The sequence below is a fragment of the Mytilus edulis genome, chromosome 1, assembly GCF_963676685.1.
Source record: "Mytilus edulis chromosome 1, xbMytEdul2.2, whole genome shotgun sequence".
Classification (NCBI taxonomy): domain Eukaryota; kingdom Metazoa; phylum Mollusca; class Bivalvia; order Mytilida; family Mytilidae; genus Mytilus; species Mytilus edulis.
In genome coordinates, this window is record NC_092344.1 from 45756799 (window position 1) to 45780686 (window position 23888).

General features: G+C 32.1%; 1 protein-coding gene across 1 annotated transcript; it reads right to left on the bottom strand.

The window, feature by feature from the left end:
* Nucleotides 1–23878, bottom strand: LOC139512927 (mitochondrial tRNA-specific 2-thiouridylase 1-like). The gene is made up of 8 exons (XM_071300911.1): nucleotides 23700–23878; nucleotides 19604–19769; nucleotides 17769–17953; nucleotides 5685–5857; nucleotides 4655–4708; nucleotides 1536–1602; nucleotides 902–1002; nucleotides 1–354 (listed from the first exon to the last, which is right to left on the bottom strand). The coding sequence occupies exons 1-8, from the start codon at nucleotides 23782–23784 to the stop codon at nucleotides 10–12; spliced, it is 1176 nt and encodes a 391-aa protein (XP_071157012.1). The 5' UTR covers nucleotides 23785–23878; the 3' UTR covers nucleotides 1–9.
* Between the last annotated feature and the right edge of the window lie 10 nt (nucleotides 23879–23888).

Here is a 23888-nt window from a genome sequence, read left to right on the forward strand (position 1 = left end):
TTATATATATCATGAAAATCCTTTAGCAATTTTAACTCTATCTTTGCAATTTAAAACATATAATGAAGGACCAGTACGTAGTATCCGTGCACTTCCTAAACACTCATTGTCTTTATAAAACACTGCATACTGCCCAGCTGCAATAGATCTCATTGGCTGAGCAAGTGATACAATTAAACTGTTCCCACCACTCAATGTTAATGTACATGGACTAATTGGATGGACATGTTGATATCTAAAACCCACATCACACATCTGGTTCTGAATAAGATCACGAGGAGGTCGATGAATCCAATGAACTGGTTCAGTAAATAAAGTCTCAAAAAATAATGCTGGATGATCTGTTCCTTTTGCCTGAAAAGAGAAGGATTTTTTTATTATTTCCTATTTCCTTATATACTGATCAATTTATGTTAATGTAGAAGAAATTGATAATTAAAAAGGAAACATTACCAAATGTTAGGTATTATTATAGAAATTTCTATCATATTGTTTCAATCATGAGGATAGAAGTTGGAATAAACAACCAAAATTCTGAAGGGTGTCAATTTTACATAAAGTTTTGGCAGCCATTCTCTCTTTACAAGACATTGTTTATTTTAATATTTTCAATCTCAATCCAATGTTATAACTTACGTTAGACATGTTCAACTAGCCAAATTGGTTTTTGAACAAAAATGAAGGAAATAATATTAAAACTACATCAGATCAGATGCTTTAAACAAAGTTTGATTGTTATTGTTCAAGTGACTTCAGTTAGATTTTTAAAAGTAAACGGTATCCAACTTTAGTCGAAAAGTTGATTTAAAGACAAACTCCCTCCACTGTTAATGTCCATGTTTCAGAAAATATATGGGAATTATGACTGATAACTAGGACAATATTTGTTAAAATATCTTACCACATAAATAGTCTTTGAAGTTATATCAAATGAGGAAACAAAGTATGCTTTATCAAGTCCAGATAGATGTGTTCTTTGTCCTATTGTCCAATAATGTGCTCCTGGAAATATAAAGTTAAAAAAGTTACATACAGCATGATTTTCATTAAGTTGAAAGAATTGTTTATTAATGGCAGTAAGTTTTTGCCAACTGGCCAGGCTACAAAATGTAACTGTGCAACTGCTCAGCATGTCCGGCAAAGGTTGTAGCTCCATACAACATTTTAATGTTTTTGTTTAGTCAACTGCTTGAGGAAAACTCTCAAAGCCAGACAGAGGAAATTACACCCATTAAATTAAATAAAAACACAAAAGACTATCATATTCCACATGTTCTTTGAAATGATATTGTTAGATTCAACCCAACTTAATGACACCAAAAAATTTTTAAAAACATAACCAAACATCCTCTTGAGGCACTGGTTGGCAACAGTCTTCCTCCCATGTTTTTGTTGTTTAGTTTTCAATTAAATAATCACACATGCATGACATGAGTCTAACTGTTTTTGGATTATTCTTAGTCTCAGATATATAAAATTAGAAGTTTTTGCAAAATAAAGAATAACTACATTTTATAACTAAGCTAAATATCAACCTTTATGGGCGCCAACAATTTCACCAGTTTCAACATCTACAAAATTTCCTGGCTTTTGTTCTATATACTGTAAAATAAGGCAATAATTTGTTCTTTCAAATATATATGTGACCCGCCATGACATTTGCAGGCTTATGTAGGTAGAACGTCATTGTTAGAAAAATTATAAACATGATAAATATCAAAATTCAATGAAATATGTATTGTGAAGAAGTTCCTTGGCTTCTTTTTTGCGGACGTCGAACTTTACATCATATATAAGTTTTGAAAAAGTTTTAATTTATCGTTTGAAGTGAAAAATATTTGAATCTACATTTTAAATTGATACAAAAAAAAATTAAATTTCTGCTCTATAGATTTCCTTTCATAAATGAAGTATGAAATATATCCATAATAAATGCACCGTATCAAATGCATATGAGAGAACACCTACTTATAAACTGTTACAAACTATGTTAAGAGACATGCAAAATAAATCTAAATTAAACCAGATGCTCTGCAGGGCACAGCTTTATACGACTGTCGAGGTTGAACCCTGAACAGTTGGGGCAACTATGGACACAACATTTAAGCTGGATTCAGCTCTAAATTTGGATTGTGATTAAATAGTCTGAAAAGAGAAAAATTGACCACCCCCCCCAATTTTTTTCTCACATCCCCCTTTCCCTTATTCCAAAACTGATCTCAATTCAAATTTCTAATGGAGTTTGCAACAATAACTACTTATTTAAATACATCATAAAATATTAAAATGTAAAAAAAGTGCTTGTAATCACTGAATGGTAAAGATTGTTTTAATTTTTTAGTTGGTAGTAAAAGTGAATATACATTGTATATTGTATAAAACAATGATTTAAGTTGATTCAATTACTATTCTGGACAAAGAAAGATAACTCCAATTTTCAAAGAATATTTCATAAAAACTGTGCAATTGAAAATTTCTTGCTTATTGCGTAATATTGTGCAATTAGATATTTCTTGGTATTGCGCAATACTGTGCAATTGAAGATTTTTTGCTATTGCACAATACTGTGCAATTGAAAATTTCTTGCTATTGCACAATACGGTGCAATTGAAAATTTCTTGCTATTGCACAATACTTAATATAAAAATGTTGGACCCTGATTTAGACCAACTTGAAAACTGGGCCCATAATAAAAAAAATAGGTACATGTTTAGATTCGGCATATCAAAGAACCCCAAGAATTCAATTTTTGTTAAAATCAAACTAAGTTTAATTTTGGACCCTTTGGACCTTAATGTAGACCAATTTGAAAAGGGGACCAAAAATTAAGAATCTAAATACAGGATTAGATTCGGTATATCAAAGAACCCCAATAGTTCAATTTTGGCCCCTAATTCGTTGGGACCAAAACTCCCAAAATCAATCCAAACCTTCCTTTTGTGGTCATAAACCTTGTGTTAAAATTTCATAGATTTCTATTCACTTATACTAAAGTTATTGTGCAAAAACCAAGAAAAATGCTTATTTTCTGACCTGTTTTTGGCCCCAAATTCCTAAACTGTTGGGACAAGTCCCAAAATTAATCCAAACCTTCGTTTTGTGGTCATAGACCTTATGTTAAAATTTCATAGATTTCTGTTTACTTATTCTAAAGTTATTGTGCCAAAACCAAGATCAATGCTTATTTGGGTCCTTTTTGGCCCCTAATTCCTAAACTGTTGGGACCAAAACACCCAAAATCAATACCAACCTTCCTTTTATGGTCATAAACCTTGTGTTTAAATTTCATTGATTTCTATTTACTTTTACTAAAGTTAGAGTGCGAAAACCAAATGTCTTCAGACGACGACGACTACGGATGATGACGCCAACGTGATACCAATATACGACCAAACAATTTTCAATTTTTGCTGTCGTATAAAAAAGGAATTCTTAAAGCTTACTTGACAAATTTTAAACATATTTCAACAAGTTTAAATTACATGTTCTACAATAGAGCTACAAACAAAACCAAAATGCTCTGCTCTAAAGATTTTCTTTAATAAATGGAGTCTGAAATATATCCATAATAAATTCACCGTATCAAATGCATATATGAAAACACCTCATTAACTGTTTCGCTTCACATACTATGTTTAGAGACACATAAATCTAAATTAAAAAAAAAAGGAATTCTTAAAGTTTACTTTGACAAATTTTAAACTAACTTCATTTCAACAAGTTTAAAATACATGTTCTAAAATTGAGATAAGAATTGTTTGTATTTTAGTAAATTTAAGTGTTTGATATCTTATTCAAATATGCTATTGAACATTACTAAGAGCCAGTAAATACAATAATTTTGTGCTTTATAAATTAGTGCCTTCAATAAATAAAAGTCGTCATAGAACAGTCTCATTTTCATACCGGTATTTGAAATGACTTGTTGCTTTTACAACAAATATGTCATTAAAACATTACTAGATCTTCTAGATAAATATACAAAAAGCAAATTTTAGAGAAAGTACCCTTCTTAGCCTTGAAGTGGCTAGTCACATAGTTAACGGCATTTTTCTCACAATGACTTTCTACCTCCATAAGCCTGGATATGTCGTGGTTGGTCGCATATTACAATTTTCAACATAAATGAATAAAATCAAAGATTGGATCTGATTTTTAAGAAGAATAGTTTATGCATTTTCTTTGAAAGTTCTAGTCCAAATAACTAGGACATCTTGGAAGACAATCTAAATTTTTGATTTGATGTTTTCTGTGACAATCTATGATAACAAACTTATCTTGTTCTTAAATTGGCTTAAACAGTTTTCAAAGTGCAAAATAAAGATCAGAATGACATGGCTATGATGAACATCAAAATATGAATGCACTAAGTTATTTGATTGTAGGTCATTTGATATCTGAATTGTGAACTTTGACATACAAATTTAATATGAGTCAATGAAGCATGAAATATAGGTCAATAGTGACCGAAATTTTTAATTGGAAGTTGCTAAATCCCCCTACTCTGTATTTTAAAGAATACAAGGCATATCCCCAGTCACAGAATTACAAATGCATAATAATATAAGGAGATGTGTTAGTATTTCCAATTCATATACAATGAAATTAAGCAATCAGACACAGTCACCAGCTTGAAGGAACGTTTTAAGCTTACCTGTTCTACAAAAGACTGAAAATTTCTCTTGCCTATGAAACATATACCCATACTCTGTAATGAAAAGCAGTAAATGTTTAGTATTGTCTTTAAAAAGGAAATTAATAAACATTCTTATTTGTGTTACCTTTATTCATATTGGATAAACTGAACAAGAAGCTCATGAAGAGAACAAAATATAGAAAGTTGAGATTAGTTTTCTAGCAACTTGCAATAGGTAAAAGTCAGCTACTGTGTTTGATCATATTAATTGGTTATCAGTATTCTTAGTATTGCTCATCACGAAGCAGTTGTAGGTATTGATTTTCTAAGTACTTTATATAATTTTGGAAAGTAGGTATTGATTTTCTAAGTACTTTATATAATTTTGGAAAGTAGGTATTGATTTTCTAAGTACTTTATATAATTTTGGAAAGTAGGTATTGATTTTCTAAGTACTTTATATAATTTTGGAAAGTAGGTATTGATTTTCTAAGTACTTTATATAGTTTTTAAAAATTGCTTTAACTTATATAATATTGCTATTCCATCTATATTATAAATTCAACCATATTTCATATGTATTTTTATACTTTTTTCATAATTTGTACTTTTACTTTCCCTATTATAAGGTATGTAGTTACAAAAATATCAAACAAAAGACAAATCTAATAAGACTTTTCTTATGAATTTGGACAATAGATCAATCACAAACTTAATTAAATGTTCCAGAAGTACAAAGTTACAATAGATTTATATGCAAGTTTTGCCAAAATCTTGAAATCAAATATTTACAGAAAATTACTAGACTACAATTCTTCATCAATCAGTGAAAATTAATGAATCAACAGTAATTATATATCAATGAATTTATGAGTCTTTATGATCAAGATTTTACTAGAAGTAGCAAAAACATTTAACATAACCAGTCCTTCATGAAAATGGTGTCAAGTTAAAACACTTTAATTTCTCTACTGTAAATCTAACATAATTTGTAGTTTTCTTACATAAGATCATAGGCCATCATCGCCACTTGTTTTTCATTACTTACTTCTTTCTTCTTTGCAATTCTATCCAATCCAATTGACTCTGCTATCTTTTTAACGTCTTTTTTAAGTATATCACCAAGTGGAAAAACAGATTTCTGTAAAGCTCTTTGTGGTATCTGAGAGAGGAAAAGTGTTTGGTCTTTCCACTGGTCTAATGGTAACATTAATTTTATACCTAGTTGTAAGAGAGAGAAAAATAGAGTTCTATTAAATTTACAAATCTTTGATTTACTTGAAAACCTTTATACGACTGCAGAGGTCGAACCCTGAACAGTTGGGGCAAGTATGGACAAAACATTCAAGCATGATACAGCTCTGAATTTGGATTGTGATCAAATTTTTGACATTACATGGTTTTTTTTTACACAAAACAACTGCCAAGATTTTACAAATCAATTAAAGATTTCTTCTTCAAACTTTTTAAATCTAAAATTAAATAGTTGACACAGCATAGGTTTCTGACACAGAATGAATGTGGTCTAATGAACTTAAAATGTTTTTTTTGCCTTTGAGCAAATCACTATGCTGTTGAATATTAATCCTCTCAAAAAAATGTTTGAAGAAATTTTCTTTTTATTTATGAAATCTGAAATGAGAAAAATTTACCCCCCCCCCCCCTTTTTTTTCACATCCCCGTTTCCCTTTTTCAAAACTGATATCAATTCAAATTTCTAATGGAGTTTGCAACAATAACTACTCATTTAAATACATCATAAAATATTAAGATGTAAAAAAACTGCTTGTTATCACTGAATGGTAAAGATTATTTAAATTTATCAGTTGGTAGTAAAAAGTGTATATACATTGTATATTGTATATAACAAAGATTTAAGTTGATTCTGGACAAAGAAAGATAACTCCAATTAAAAAAAATTCTTGCTATTGCACAAATAGGATATTTCTTGCTTACTATTCTGGACAAAGAAAGATAACTCTAATTAAAAAAAATTTTGCTATTTCACAATATTGTGCAATTAGATATTTCTTGCCATTGCACAATACTGTGCAATTGAAAAGACTTGCTATTGCACAATACTTAATATAATAATTTTAGATCCTGATTTGGACCAACTTGAAAACTGCGCCCATAATCAAAAATCTAAGTACATGTTTAGATTCAGCATATCAAAGAGGCCCAAGAATTCAATTTTTGTTAAAATCAAACTTAGTTTAATTTTGGACCCTTTGGACTTTAATGTAGAATTTGAAATTTGAAAACAGGACCAAAAATGAAGAATCTACATACACAGTTAGATTTGGCATATCAAAGAACCCCAAGGATTCAATTTTTGATGAAATCAAACAAAGTTTAATTTTGGACCCTTTGGACCTTAATGTAGACCAATTTGAAAACTGGACCAAAAAAACTTCAATAATCAAGAATCTAAGTGCATTTTTAGATTCAACATATCAAAGAACCCAACCGATTCATTTTTTGTCAAAATCAAACTAAGTTTAATTTTGGACCCTTTGGACCTTAATGTAGACCAATTTGAAAACGGGACCAAAAGTTGAGAATCTACATATACAGTTAGATTCGGCATATCAAAGAACCCCAATTATTCAATTTTGATGAAATCAAACAAAGTTTAATTTTGGACCCTTTGGGCCCCTTTTTCCTAAACTGTTGGGACCAAAACTCCCAAAATCAATACCAACCTTCCTTTTATGGTCATAAGCCTTGTGTTTAAATTTCATAGATTTGTATTTACTTATACTAACATTATAGTGCGAAAACCAAGAAAAATGCTTATTTGGGTCCCTTTTTGGCCCCTAATTCCTAATCTGTTGGGTCCTAAACTCCCAAAATAAATACCAACCTTCCTTTTGTGGTCATAAACATTGTGTTTAAATTTCATAGATTTCCATTTACTTAACCTAAGGTTATTGTGCAAAAACCAAGAAAAATGCTTATTTGGGCCCTTTATTGGCCCCTTATTCCTAAACTATTGAAACCAAAACTCCCAAAATCAATCCCAATCTTTCTTTTGTGGTCATAAACCTTGTGTCAAAATTTCATAGATTTCTATTCACTTAAACTAAAGTTATGGTGCGAAAACCAAGAAAATGCTTATTTGGGCCCTTTTTGGCCCCTTATTCCTAAAATGTTGGGACCAAAACTCCCAAAATCAATACCAACCTTCCTTTTATGGTCATAAACCTTGTGTTAAAATTTCATAGATTTCTATTCACTTTTACTAAAGTTAGAGTGCGAAAACTAAAAGTATTCGGACGCCGGACGACGACGACGACGACGACGACGCAGACGCCAACGTGATAGCAATATACGACGAAAATTTTTTCAAAATTTGCGGTCGTATAAAAAACAAGAGGCTGTCACAACGACAGCAAACCGGATTTATCAATATTTATTTGTGTCCTGGCAATATCACAAGAACCATTACTGATGAATGGTGAAAGTGAAAATCGTCAATATCAAATTTGACCTCCATTTTGTCATCAGTATCAACATCTTAAAATTTGAAAAGCTTAGATTGAATGGTTCATTAGTAAATGCAACAACGTGAATGGAAACGCCATTTCACAATCTTTCAAGAACCATAACTCCTGAACAGTAAAAGTCAAAATCGTCATAATTGAACTTGACTTTTAATTTGCCATCAGTAACAACATATAAAAATTTCAAAAGCTTTGGTTGAATGGTTCATGAGAAAATGCACGGACACGACTGGAAACACCATTTTTCAATCTTTCAAGAACCATAACTCCTGAACGGTAAAAGTCAAAATCGTCATTATTGAACTTGACCTCCATTTTGTCATCAGTAACAACATATTAAAATTTTAAAAGCTTTGGTTGAACGGTTCATGAGTTAATGCACGGACAACATTTGATTCCCGCCCGCCCGACCGACCGCCCGCCCGCCGTACATCCCCAAATCAATAACCGACATTTTTGTCACAAAAATCCGGTTAAAAATACATTTTTTGTGTTCTAACTTAACACCCAGTCTTCCATAAAACCATGCAAAACAGTCCACAAGGGATCAGATTCGATTGAAACTTTGTGTGCTTAAACAACATTATGAAAGAAGTTCATATTAAAAATATTTCATCTGGTTCCCATGTCTTTCAGCTTGGAGATGCTGTAATGTACAGGGAACCAGTTTTCCCATGTTTAAGGCAGTATTTTTCTATGAAATTGACCAATTTCAACACCCTGAAACATATAAAAGCGAAAAATAACGAGCTAGAGAATGATGATTTATTGAATAATCAAGTGTTAAAGCTTTAGATACTCATCAGTACATAATTTTTTTAAGAAACAGTTTGTGGATTATTACAAGGGAGATAATCCAGTAAAAAATATTTTCAGAAAATCATAAAAAGTACATATATTTTAAAAGCTATCCAGCCTTTGGTCCATTAAAAATATTAACATTACTCGCTTTGTTTTATCAATTGGAATACTTAATTAGGCATTTTAACTAATACACTTGCTGGGGTCTCTCTCTTTCAAGTACATTGTAGAATTCTTCTAAAAAAATGCCTAAATTTACATTTTCTCTCTATAAATGAATGAATTTAAACTAGTATTTTATGGATAATTTGGGGAATGTAAGTGTTTCTTTTTCAAAAGCAGTATAATAATTTACAAATTAATTCAAAGTAAGAATGACCATAGTTCAATTACAATTGATGGTGCCATATATATTGAATTTATATGGTACAAAGGGAAATAATCCAGTCAAAATGATTTAAAACTAGAGGGTTCAAGGACCCTGTGTCGCTCACCTGATATTTTTATTTACAATTGTTGCATGATAAATGCAACTGTTGTACTGTCGTTTAGTTTCAGAGATATAATACTAAAAAGTGCATTTGAAACCTATGTTTTATTTCAGCCATGTGGGCAGGCAGGGTCATCATACACAGTGGTCCCTGGAAATCCAAGTTTGTTTAAATTCGACAGTTGTTTTAGGGGAGAATTTTTGTAAAATTTATCTAACAAGAAATGCAAAGTAATGAGAAAGTTGTGAAGTAGTTTTGTTGTTGCGCAACCCCCTCCCCCCACTTTGCCAAAAAAAACAAAAAGGTAATAAAAAAATTTCATATAAGGGCAATCTATCCTATTAATGATTTCTGCAAAATTCAGTTGATTGTGCAAGGGTTGTATAGCCAGCTGAGGTCGTTAAAAACTCTCTTAATTTGTTGTTGCAGATAGATCTTGACCTGATAAACAATTTTACCACATGTCAGATTTGCTCTAAATGCTTTGGTTTTTGAGTGATAAGCCAAAAACTGCATTTTATCCCTATGTTCTATTTTTAGCCATGGCGGCCATCTTGGTTGGTTGGCCGGGTCACCGGACACAATTTTTAAACTAGATACCCTAATGATGATTGTGGCCAAGTTTTGTTAAATTTGGTCCAGTAGTTTCAGAGGAGAAGATTATTGTAAAAGATAACTAAGATTTACGAAAAATGGTTAAAAATTGACTATAAAGTGCAATAACTCCTAAAGGGGTCAACAGACCATTTTGGTCATGTTGACTTATTTGTAGATCTTACTTAGCTGAACATTTTTGCTGTTTACAGTTTATCTATATCTATAATAATTTCAAGATAATAACCAAAAACAGCAAAATTTCCTTAAAATTACCAATTCAGAGGCAGCAACCTATCAAAGAGTTGTCCCATTCATCTCAAAATACAGGGCAGATAGATCTTGACCTGATAAACAATTTTACTACTGTCAGATTTGCTCTGAATGCTTCGGTTTTTGAGTGATAAGCCAAAAACTGCATTTTACCCCTATGTTCTATTTTTAGCCATGGCGGCCGGATCACCGGACACAATTTTTAAATTAGATACCCTAATGATGATTGTGGCCAAGTTTGGTTTAATTTGGTCCAGTAGTTTCAGAGGAGAAAATTTTTGTAAAAGATAATTAAGATTTACGAAAAATGGTTAAAAATTGACTATAAAGGGCAATAACTTCTAAAGGGGTCAACAGACCATTTTGGTCATGTTGACTTATTTGTAGATCTTACTTTGCTGTTTACAGTTTATCTCTATCTATAATAATATTCAAGATAATAACCAAAAACAGCAAAATTTTCTCAAAATTACCAATTCAGGGGCAGCAACCTATCAACGGGTTGTCCGATTCATCTGAAAATTTCAGGGCAGATAGATGTTGACCTGATAAACAATTTTACCCCTTGTCAGATTTGCTCTAAATGCTTTGGTTTTTGAGTTATAAGCCAAAAACTGCATTTTACCCCTATGTTCTATTTTTAGCCATGGCGGCCATCTTGGTTGGTTGGGTGGGTCACCGGACACAATTTTTAAACTAAATACCCTAATAATGATTTTGGCCATGTTTGGTTAAATTTGGCCCAGCAGTTTCAGAGGAGAAGATTTTTGTAAAAGTTAACGACGACGGACGCCGGACGCCAAATGATGAGAAAAAGCTCACTTGGTGAGCTAAAAAGGTTAAAATAACTTTTTTCAAGCTTACCAATTCTTGGTACATTAAACATAAAAGTATATATCTATTTGGTTATATTAAGAGACATAGTTGATAACGCATTTAAGCATATACCATGGGTAGGCTCTGGTGTTAGTACTTTCTAAAATTCTCCTTAAATAATATTCAAATTTGCCTTTCTCTGAAATCAACGAAATTAATATATCAATCCTGTAGACAATTTTGTGAATGTATTTTTTTCTTTTTTCTAAACCATTATTATACCTAACAACGGAGACAATACAATCAAATACCAATGCCATTAATATTGATTATCTATGGTACAAAGGGAGGTAATTCTGAGAAAAAATGCATTTTCGAAAATCTGAAGAAAAAAAATCGATTTTTCTTCAAATTTAGTGTTCTGCTCTTAATAAATCTTACGCGTTTCAATACTTTCTTTCTTTTCATAAAGATAAATATAAAACAAAGCCTACAAAGGTGTAATAAGAGAATGTTTAGACTAAAACAATCAGGATTTCTTTTACGATTCTGTTGAGAAATGTAAAAATTTGCAGTTGTTAAATGATAACAAACATTTATAGAATAACAATCTGTATATCCATATAATTCAATTTTGGATGTAACATGTCTTTTGATTGGCTGACGTTATTTTGTTATCAGCCCATAGACATAATTTAGTCATGTGACCGTGACGTCATCAACGTTGTTCATTGTTTTCTACGGTTTAAAATGGAATTCAGAATTAAATTATAAGAAATGACTGTAATATTTTATCTGAACTAATGGGTGCTGTCATATTTTTACTAGAGTTAACTCATCATTATAAAACCATCTCTATTTAAATGTTTTTTTTAATGAAATAATTATAAAACAATTTTTTCTTGCCTTTTAAAGTTGACATCTTTAGATTGAAGTTTTCAAGATACTAGGCAAAAATTAAAAAAGTTAAAAATCTTCATAATAAGGCTATAAGTCGTCTGACAATTTGAGCCATGCAGACTTTTTTGTAGTTCTTTGATTTTTACCCCTATAGTTTCTATACACCTATATATTAAACTATTACAGTTTATCCCATTTCAAAATAATACGCAAACACGCAAATAAATGTTTAAAATCACCATTGAAGGACAATAACACCAATAGGAAGTAAAGTAAACTGGCAAGTTTAGCCATTGAATTGTTTTTACATCTTGTCATGCTGATAACTTATATTGAAAAAGTGAGACATAGCGATCCTATATTCTTTTGTTGGTTGCAGCGGCGTCAACATTTAGATCTTTTTTTTTTATGGTTAAGAGATAATGTCTGAAGCAAACTTTAGAAAATACTTAATAGATTTTTTATGTCAAAATTACACTTTTACACTGACACGGACAATCACAGACTTCATAACAAGGTCTTTTTCAGTTTTTTTTCCACTTTGCTTATATAAAATGCTTTACAACAACCCCAAAACACAATCCCAGCCTCTCCTTTGTATAACGGAATCTTGTAGTACTTCCAGAGAGATCCATACACTTTAACAGAAGTTATTGTCTAGAAACCAGAAAAATGCTTGTTTTTTGCGCTTTTTAGCCCCTTATTCCTCCATGTTTGGGTTATTAACCCAAATCTCAATCCTAGCCTTGCCTATGTTATACGGAACCTTGTGGTACAATGTCAGAGAGATCTATACACTAACACACAAGTAATTGTCTGGCAACTAGAAAAAAACTTGCTTTTGGTCCCTTTTTGGCCCTTTATTCCTAAACTGTTGGCCCCATAACCCCTAAAATGAATCCCAACCTTCTACTTGTGATATTAAACATTGTGGTCCAATTTCAGAGCAATAGAAATACTTGTACACAAGTAATTATCCTGAAACTAGAAACATGCTTGTTTTCGGACCCTTTGTGGTCCCTTATTCCTAAACGGTTGGGACCATCATCCCTAAAATCGATACCTACCTTCCTTTTGTGGTATTGAACCTTTTTGAAAAAAATTATAGAGATCCATTCACTCAAACCAATGTGTTTTCGGACTATGACGCAGACGACAACATCATACCATTATATAATCCCAAAAATTGTTTGCAGTCGTAAAAAATGCATACAATATAAAAGTAAGAAGATGTGGTATTATAATAAGTTCTTTTTCATTTTTTCAAGAAATTTTACATTTTTCTTGGGCCTTTTAAAACACAGCCTTTTTTTATCAAATCTTCTTTGTTTTCTTAGTTTATATTTGGGAAATTTAACAAACTGACTATAGAGACCTTCTATAAATTCAACCAGATGCTCTGCAGGGTGCAGCTTTATACGACCGCAGAGGTTGAACCCTGAACGGTTGGGGCAAGTATGGACACTGTAACATTCAAGCTGGATTCAGCTCTAAATTTGAATTGTGATTAAATAGTTGACACTGCATAGGTTTCTGACACAGAATGAATGTGGTCTAATGAACTTAAAATATTTGTTTTGCCTTTGAGCAATCCCCTCTGGTGTTGAAAATTAATCCTCTCAAAAAAATGTTTGAAGAAATTTTCTTTTTATTTATGAAATCTGAAATGAGAAAAATTTACCCCCCCCCCTTTTTTTTCACATCCCCCTTTCCCTTTTTCCAAAATTGATCTCAATGGAGTTTGCAACAATAACCACTCATTTAAATACATAATAAAATATTAAAATGTAAAATAAAGTGCTTGTTATCACCGAATGGTAAAGATTTTTTTAATTTATCAGTTGGTAGTATAAGTGAATATACATTGTATATTGTATAAAACAATGATTTAAGTTGATTCAACTACTATTCTGGACAAAGAAAGATAACTCCAATTGAAAATTTCTTGCTATTGCACAATATTGTGCAATTAGATATTTCTTGCTATTGTGCAATACTGTGCAATTGAAAATATTTGCTATTGCACAATACTGTGCAATTGAAGATTTCTTGCTATTGCACTTTACTGTGCAATTGAAAATTTCTTGCTATTGCACAATACTGTACAATTGAAGATTTCTTGCTATTGCTGAATACTGTGCAATTGAAAATTTCTTGCTATTACACAATACTTAATATAATAATTTTGGATCCTGATTTGAACCAACTTGAAGACTGGGCCCATAATCAAAAATCTAAGTACATGTTTAGATTCAGGATATCAAAAAAGCCCAAGAATTCAATTTTTGTTAACATCAAACTTAGTTTAATTTTGGACCCTTTGGACCTTAATGTAGACCAATTTGAAAACGGGACCAAAAATTAAGAATCTACATACACAGTTAGATTCGCCATGTCAAAGAACCCCAATTATTCAATTTTTGATGAAATCAAACAAAATTCAATTTTGGACCCTTTGGGCCCCTTATTCCTAAACTGTTGGAACCAAAACTCCGAAATTTAAAGCCAACCTTCCTTTTATGGTCATAAACCTTGTGTTTAAATTTCATAGATTTCTATTTACTTATACTAAAGTTATGGTGCGAAAACCAAGAATAATGCTTATTTGAGCCCCTTTATGGCCCCTTATTCCTAAACTGTTGGGACCTCAACTCCGAAAATCAATCACAACCTTCCTTTTGTGGTCATAAACCTTGTGTTTAAATTTCATTGATTTCTATTTACTTATACTAAAGTTATTGTGTGAAAACCAAGACAAGAGGCTGTCACAACGACAGCAAACCGGATTTATTAATATTTATTTGTGTCCTGGCAATATCACAAGAACCATTACTGATGAATGGTGAAAGTGAAAATCGTCAATATCAAATTTGACCTCCATTTTGTCATTAGTATCAACATATTAAAATTTGAAAAGCTTAGATTGAATGGTTCATGAGTAAATGCAACAACGTGAATGGAAACGCCATTTTACAATCTTTCAAGAACCGTAACTCCTGAACAGTAAAAGTCAAAATCGTCATTATTGAACTTGACCTCTATTTTGCCATCAGTAACAACATATAAAAATTTCAAAAGCTTTGGTTGAATGGTTCATGAGAAAATGCACGGACACGACTGGAAACACCATTTTTCAATCTTTCAAGAACCATAACTCCTGATTGGTCAAAGTCAAAATCGTCTTTATTGCACTTGACCTCTATTTTGTCATCAGTAACAATATATTAAAATTTGGGAAGCTTTGGTAGAACAGTTCATGCGTAAATGCACGGACACGACTGGAAACTTCATTTTTCAATCTTTCAAGAACCATAACTCCTGAACGGTAAAAGTCAAAATCGTCATTATTAAACATGACCTCCATTTGGTCATCAGTAACAACATATTAAAATTTGGGAAGCTTTAGTAGAACAGTTCATGCGTAAATGCATGGACACGACTGGAAACTTCATTTTTCAATCTTTCAAGAACCATAACTCCTGAACGGTAAAAGTCAAAATCGCCATTATTGAACTTGACCATCATTTAGTTGTCAGTAACAACATATTAAAATTTTAAAAGCTTTGATTGAACGGTTCATGAGTTAATGCACGGACAACATTTGATTGCCGCCCGTCCGCCCGCCCGCCCGCCCGCCCGCCCGCCCGCCCGCCGTACATCCCCAAATCAATAACCGACATTTTTGTCACAAAAATTCGGTTAAAAAATGCTTATTTGGGCCCTTTTTTGGCCCCTAATTCCTAAACTGTTGGAACCAAAACTCCCAAAATCAATCCCAACCTTCCTTTTGTGGTCATAAACCTTGTGTCAAAATTTCATAGATTTCTATTCACTTAAACTAAAGTAATAGTTCGAAAAACCAAGAAAATGCTTATTTGGGCCCTTTTTGACCCCTAATTCCTAAAATGTTGGGACCAAAACTCCTAAAATCAATCCCAACCTTCCTTTTGTGGTCATAAACCTTGTGTTAAAATTTCATAGATTTCTATTCACTTTTACTAAAGTAAGGGTATGAAAACTAAAAGTATTCGGACGACGACGACGCCAACTTGATACCAATATACGACCAAAATTTTTTTAATTTTTGCGGTTGTATAAAAATAATTGCAATATGAATAAAACAACCGATTTTCAATGTTCCCTCAACTTCTAATTGTTTTAACTGGGCTCATCTTCAGCCATGACCATTTATCTTTAGAAAGCAATGGCATAAATTTTATCAAAATTAGATAACGATTAATTATACTAGACACTTTACAATACGAACTGATGATCGGACAGACGAACGAACAGCATTTCTAATTCCCCAGCTGCAATATGTGATGCTGAGGGGTACAACAAGAATAGATATTGGGTATATGTCAAGGATACAACATTTCATCTCAGAAGTTAACCAGCCAAAAAAAAATGTACACCCATAGGTCGCTACACGATCTGAAACAAACTGGGAAACCAAACAACATGTAGTTAGCTCTATATGGCCTAGGCTGTTACATATAAAAAAGAAGATGTGGAATGATTGCCAATGAGACAACTGTCCACAAGAGACCAAAATGACACAGACATTAACAACTATAGGTCACCGTACGGCCTTCAACAATGAGCAAAGCCCACTTCTACTGATAAAACTTGTAGTACACATGTAAACCTTTATAGAAATATTCAAAACATTTAAAAAATCAAAGTACTTTAAGAGATTTCATGTCCTTTTGTTGATCATTTTACCAAGTATCCAAAATATGCCTAAAATGCCCTTTTTGGACCCCTCAGCCCCAAAATTTACCTATACTCAAGCTTTAACATTTTGTCAAGTTTCGAAGGACGATTGATGCTTGTTATAAAAATTAATTCAAATACCAGTTAAACATAACCTTATCTAGCATATTCAGAGAAACAAAATTGTGATATTTTTGTTGATTTTTTCTGGAAATTCAGGCATTTCCAGTAGATGGCGCTGTAAAATCTAAAAATAGCTTAAAAGAAAATTTTAAAGTTAGAATTTTTTTTCTCTTGACTATCATAACATGTGTGCAAAATTTTATTTCGTTTGGTTGACATGTCATGTGGACCCACCTATAGGCATTTTGCATGGTTCTATCAAAGACCACAAATTCAAAAAACAAGAATGTGTCCATAGTACACGGATGCCCCACTCGCACTATCATTTTCCATGTTCATTGGATCGTGAAATGGGGATCAAAATTCTAATTTGGCATTTAAATTAGAAAGATCATATCATAGGGAACATGTGTACTAAGTTTAAAGTTGATTGGACTTCAACTTTATCAAAAACTACCTTGACCGAAAACTTAAATCCTGAATAGCTATTGAGTAAAGTGTAAATTAGTAGATTAGTGGGGTATACACTTATCAGTGCAACCTGCAAATTTATTTACCATGAGAGAGGGGGGCATGACCTTTTTTCAGGACGTCGAAATCTGGTGTTTTTAAGCTCGGATTTCGGGATTGATCCTTTCAGGATCTGGGAGTTCTTGTTTCGAATTTCGAGATTTAAATTTCTTTATACGGATCAGGATTTCATGTTTTTAAGCAAGGGATTTTTGGGATCAGGAGTTCAGGACCCTAATCTTATTCATGAAACCAGGTCAATATGATATGAATATGTTTATCAAAAATATCTCTTATACAAATGTTATATATCTTTGTCATGTTTGTTAGATAAATCAATATGGCAAGGATAAAATATTACAAAATGCTTTTAACCACTTCAATTTGACCATAAAAATATACCTTCACTTGTATTAGGTTGTTCTAAGTTTTCAAACACACTTGTTTTGACATAATGTCCTGTTGCTATGGCATCAGCTCCAATGTTACCTATAGCATGGTCAAAGAAGTGTTTAAACTTTATGTGCTTGTTGCAGAGTACATCTGGATTGGGTGTGTAACCATTCTCATAACCTTTTATCAAAGTACTGAAAAAAACAAGAACAATATAAATTACATGTAAATTGTATAACTGAAATCTACCAGATAGTTTGAGAATTGATCATTAAAAAAAATCCAACATTTTTTGCATAACAACTGACATTGTCAAATCCATTTAAGCATAATGTATAAAAAAAGAAAATTTAGCATGATTGCACAAGAGATAACTCCCCACAAGACCAAATGACTCAGACATTAAACAACTAACTATATGATGTGTCTATTTTCTATTATCATTAACACTGATTTCAATAACAACAGATTTATTTTTAAAGGAGTATGCTCGATAAGGTCCTAAAATGGCCCACTTTTTTAGCGTAAATTTCAAATTCGGATTTATTGACCAATATCACGATAAATTATAGCTAATACATTGACTAGATAGGATATAATCCATTTTGTTTAAAATTTTACATTTCTGCGTTTCATTATGACGTCACAAGTTGTACTCATATTGATTTTTCACGAAAAAATGCTCTATGTTTACTGGTCCTTAATTTGGTTGAAATCCCGCTGATTTTGTCAAATTTCACCAAAATCCCTTATCTTGACCATTTTGGAATGCAAAAATCGTTGTGTTAGAATTAAACTTTGACAAAAACAGCTCTGTTTAACTTTTTCACATGTCTTTAAGGCAACTTAAAACAATTATTGTCTTGTAACCATGAACTTTATAATTGGGGCCAAATATGGCACTTACCGAACTTACTCCTTTACAAGAACATGTACAGTTATCATGGTTATCATAAACTGTTATTACATTTTATTGAACTCAGAACTCTGTAAAGTTAGGAGAGTTTCAATTTATTTATTCTGATACTGCCCTTGGCATGCTTGGTAAAATATATTCGTAAAATTGTAAAAGTGTTTTGGTGTTTTTAATGGACATGTTTGTATTTAACTTTATATTATCCATAATTTTCTATATTTAATGTTGTGTACATTCTATTATTTTGTGTAGGTTATTACTTGTACAAAATTTTGTACAAGTATAATTGTAAAGTAATTACCTGTACAATCTTCTTATTTGGCCAAATAAATTGATATATATATATATATATATATAACTCATATATATATATATATATAACTCGTCTAAACATCAACCCAACATTGTTAGATCTGTAAATTTGCATTCGCAAATTTTTGGTTCTTCCCTCGCCGGGATTCGAACCCATGCTACTGTGATATCGTGACACCAAATCGCCTGCACTGCAGCCGTACCGCTAGACCACACAACCACCTGGGCTCTTAAAAATAGAGCTTTCGCTGGCCGTATGTTACCTTTCCACGTCAGTTTTAATCTAGCGGTGTACTGCAGTACATGATATATAAGGCATGAAGATGTTTTATATATATATATATGTAATATGTTCTATGTTATATATTCTTAAAGTTAAAAAGAGCATGGGTGTGCAAGGGAACAGGCATTTCATGATGACCAAAATATCAAAAATAGCTTTAATACACATGACTTTTTCATTAATTTGCACCAATAATGATGAATAATGAGCTTCAAGCACAAAAGAATGTGAAATAAAAATTGCAAACAATTTGCACAAGTCAAAAATAACTCTTTACCCCCCCTTCTATCCTATTGTATTCTAATTCTAATTGACATTTTTTCTCTCAAGTACCTAAAAACTTCATTCCAATATTCTTTAACAAAGTTAACATCCTGTAATGGTATCTGCAGACGGTCACAGACATATTGTGCATCTTCTCTATCAGCATCAGAGGAACACTTCCCTTTTTCATCGGCAATGTCCCAATTCTTCATAAATAATCCAATCACCTCATGTCCTGCAATATAATAAAAGCATGTAAATAATAATTAAATTACTAAGAAAGAAAAAAAGGAATATCTGTTATACTGAAATAATGTTATTCCCCATGGACATATACCTCCACACAAAAGAGTACATGGTACAATGCAATGGATTTTGTTTATCGGTACACATGTACCTTCTCTTGTACATGTCCGTCTTTTATGGTCTATCCAAATTTTTGGCTTCTTAATACTCTGTTTGTGTATTTAGAAATGAAGGCGATTAGGTGTCACGATATCTCAGGAGCATGGGTTCGAATCCCATCGAGGGAAGAACAAAAATTTGCGAAAGCAAATTTACAGATCTAACATTGTTGGGTTGATGCTTAGACGAGTTGTATAGAAATGAATTGATATATACATGTATACAGTATAATGTACTTTATTACGTGTTTATTACACATGTAATATGTTGAGTAACATTACTCAAACTGGGGACTCAGGTGATTTTTGATATGGCATAGTCATTTTCTTTCAAAACAAAACAACTTTTTTTTTTTACGTAGTGCATTTTTGTATTATATTTTTTGCAATATATATATTTTTTTATTTTCATATCATTCTCAAATCTCATCTACAAATAAAGATGTACAAAATAATAACTTTGTAATAACTCATAAATATATGGGGGTTCCGATCCCAGATCCCGCTTACTGTTTTGTCAGATTCCCATATCCAGCTTACACTATGTACGTAAGCAATTCTCATTTTTTTATCATTTCCTGGGTCCCGCTAGACCTCATTTCCTGTTTTCACAACACAATAATTTGACTTTCATGTGTCCTGCTTACAAAAAATCGGCAATCCCGCGTCACGCTTAGACCCCAATGAGACCCACTGTATGGTTAACCATAACTCTTACAAATTATAGAATACTACATGTAGGTTAATAATACAGTACTTATATAATACATTTTCTTTGAGCTCTATATCTTAAAAATATTATCAATATTTTACCATTTTTCTTTTATTCTTCAAAACATAACGTTAACTTCTTCTTATACATTTAGATCATTATAATAAATACGTTTCATCTTTCTCAGTTTTAATATTATAAACTAGAGGCTCTCAAGAGCCTGTGTCACTCACCTGTATTTACTGATGCTTTGGAAATCATGTTAAAATCATAATTTTAGATACAAGATATTATTAGACACTATAATGATATATATCTAACATTGTCTAAGATAATAACAGAAAACTGCAAAATTTCCGTAAAATTACTAACTCAGGGGCAGCAACCCAACAACAGGTTGTAGGACTCGTCTGAAAATTTCAGGGCAGATAAATATAAATCTGATGAACATTTTTGCCACAGGTCTGTCAGATTTGCTCTTAATGCTTAAGTTTCAGAGATACATGTAAAAACCAAAAACTGCATTTTACCCCTATGTTCTATTTAAGAAATAATTGATGCAAAGTATACTTTATTGTAGTTTTAACATGGGCATGATGGGTAGGCATTATATTCTTGATTATTTTTGCCTGAGCAATAATTTCTATGTTATGTGTATAGGTTTATACCTGTTTGTATAGGCTCTTCCATGAACCTCCCTTTTTCGTTGATAAACAAGCAAACGACTGGCAATGTGATTTTTCAGAGGGAGAGTTTGATCAGCCAACATGAACGGTTGTTGTATCTAGGTCAAATATGTCAATTTCCAAATGCAACACATTACAGTCATATAAATGAATTGGTAACAACATGTGCATCATTTAAGAGTTTAGAAGTGTTTTAAATTAATGAAATATATTAAATGCATGACAATTTGATAAAATTCATTATTCTGCAGTAGTCAATATACGCATGTGCAAACAAATTTTATTCATTTTAGAGCATACATGGCATAGGTTTATTCACAAAGCTAAATAAGCGTATCATATAAGAATTTTAGCCATTTTGGCCATGTTGCAGGCGAGGTCATCAGACACATTAATTAGACAAGAAACCCTAGTGATGATTGTGGCCAAGTTTGGTTAAATTTGTCTCAGTAGTTTCAAAAAAAGAAATTTTTGTAAAAGATAACAAAAATTTACGAAAAATTGTTAAAAATTGACTATAAAGGGCAATAACTCTTTACAGGGTCGCCTGACAATTTTGGTCATGTTCAACTTATTTGTAGATTTTACTTTGCAGAACATTATTGCTGTTTACAGTTTATCTCTATCTATAATAGTATTCAAGATAATAACCAACAAGAGGCTGTCACAACGACAGCAAACCGGATTTATTAACATTTATTTGTGTCCTGGCATGGCAATATCACAAGAACCATAAGTGATGAACGGTGAAAGAGAAAATCATCAGTATCAAATTTGACCTCCATTTTGTCATCGATATCAACATATTAAAATTTAAAAGAGCTTAGGTTGAATGGTTCATGAGTAAATGCAACAACATAAATGGAAATGCCATTTTTTTATCTTTCAAGAACCATAACTCCTGAACAGTAAAAGTCAAAATCGTCATTATTGAATTTGACCTCCATTTTGTCATCGGTAACAACATATTAAAATTTGAAAAGCTTTGGTTGAACAGTTCATGAGTAAATGCACGGACACGACTGGAAACGCCATTTTTCAATCTTTCAAGAACCATAACTCCTGAACGGTAAAAGTTGAAATTGTCATTCTTGAACTTGACCTCCGTTTTGTCATTAGTAACAACATATTAAAATTTGGGAAGCTTTGGTTGAACAGTTCATGCATAAATGCACAGACACGACTAAAAACACCATTTTTCAATCTTTCAAGAACCATACATGTAACTCCTGAACGGTAAAAGTCAAAATCGTCATTCTTGAACTTGACCTCCATTTTGTTGTCAGTAACAACATATTAAAATTTTAAAAGCTTTGGATGAACAGTTCATGAGTAAATGCACGGACAACATTTGGTTGCCGACAGCATGACCGACAGCCGTACATCCCCAAATCAATAACCGACATTTTTGTCACAAAAATCCGGTTAAAAACTGCAAAATTTCCTGAAAATCACCAATTTATGGGCAGCAACCGAACTACTGGCACTGCTTGTCTGATTCGTCTGATGAGATATAAGCCAAAAAATGAACTCCCCCCCCCCCCCCCCCCACCCCATATGTTCTATTTTTAGCCATGTTGGCCATGTTGGTTGGCAGGCAGGGTCATTTGACACATTTTTTAAAACTAGATACTCTTAAGTGATGATTGTGGCCAATTTGGTTAAATTTGGCCCAGTGGTTTAAGAGGAGAAGATTTTTGTAAAATTAACAGACGACGACAGACAATGTATTATCTCCATTGTATGTCACTGTTAGTAGTTTTTGGAGGTCATCTTAATAGTTAATTAGATGGCCTCTACACTTAAATAAACACTAAATTCCATATATATGTAATTATCTAGTATAAGACATTGTTGTCTGTTTATTACTTATAATAACGTTTGGATATGTGTTTTAGCATGCTATAAATCAAAATATAAAAAATCCAACCAAAACGTTTTCTTCATAAATATTCTGAAAGACTAAGGCTACGTCTTGCACAAAAGTCAACCTTAGATATAAAAGGTAAAAGGCGACGTCATAACTCTTGCGGTATTTTCAAAATCCTCCAATCCTGCACCTGCATTGGAAATCCACAAATTATAATGCCATTTGCCGTCAAATAGTTTCATCAAGGTCCAATACATTGAAGTTCAACGCTTGCAATTTGAAAAAATAGTCAAAATATTGTGTATTTTATATAGAAAATGATAACTGAGGTATAATAACGAATAATACTCTCATGGGAAACCTGTTGGAAGAAGAAAAAGGACCGAGACGGCTTTGAAGAAAATAGGGCGATTTGGTAGAATGTTGGGTCGAATTGGTCGGGGGCGAGTTGTCATATATTCTTAACTGGGCAAGCCAAAGTAAGATGACACACCTCTTTTTTTAAGCATATATGCTGCTACTGAACTATCAACCCCTCCTGACATTCCACACACAATTTTTTTTAACCCTGTTCTCATCTTTTGCTAATTTTTGGCCTGTTTGGTGATTCACATGTGTTTAACCTCACAGTCACATGGAAGGTGATTGTTTGACGTTTGATCGAAAATTGTACGAGCAATTT

Bases quoted from the DNA above. Each gene is read 5' to 3' on its own strand.
- LOC139512927 (XM_071300911.1), bottom strand. From the start codon at position 23,784: ATGAGAACAGGGTTAAAAAAAATTGTGTGTGGAATGTCAGGAGGGGTT. The intron at 1,603-4,654 runs GTAAGCTTAAAA...CTTATTTTACAG, and splicing joins TTCAGTCTTTTGTAGAACAG to TATATAGAACAAAAGCCAGG. The intron at 1,003-1,535 runs GTTGATATTTAG...TTATATTTCCAG, and splicing joins AATTGTTGGCGCCCATAAAG to GAGCACATTATTGGACAATA.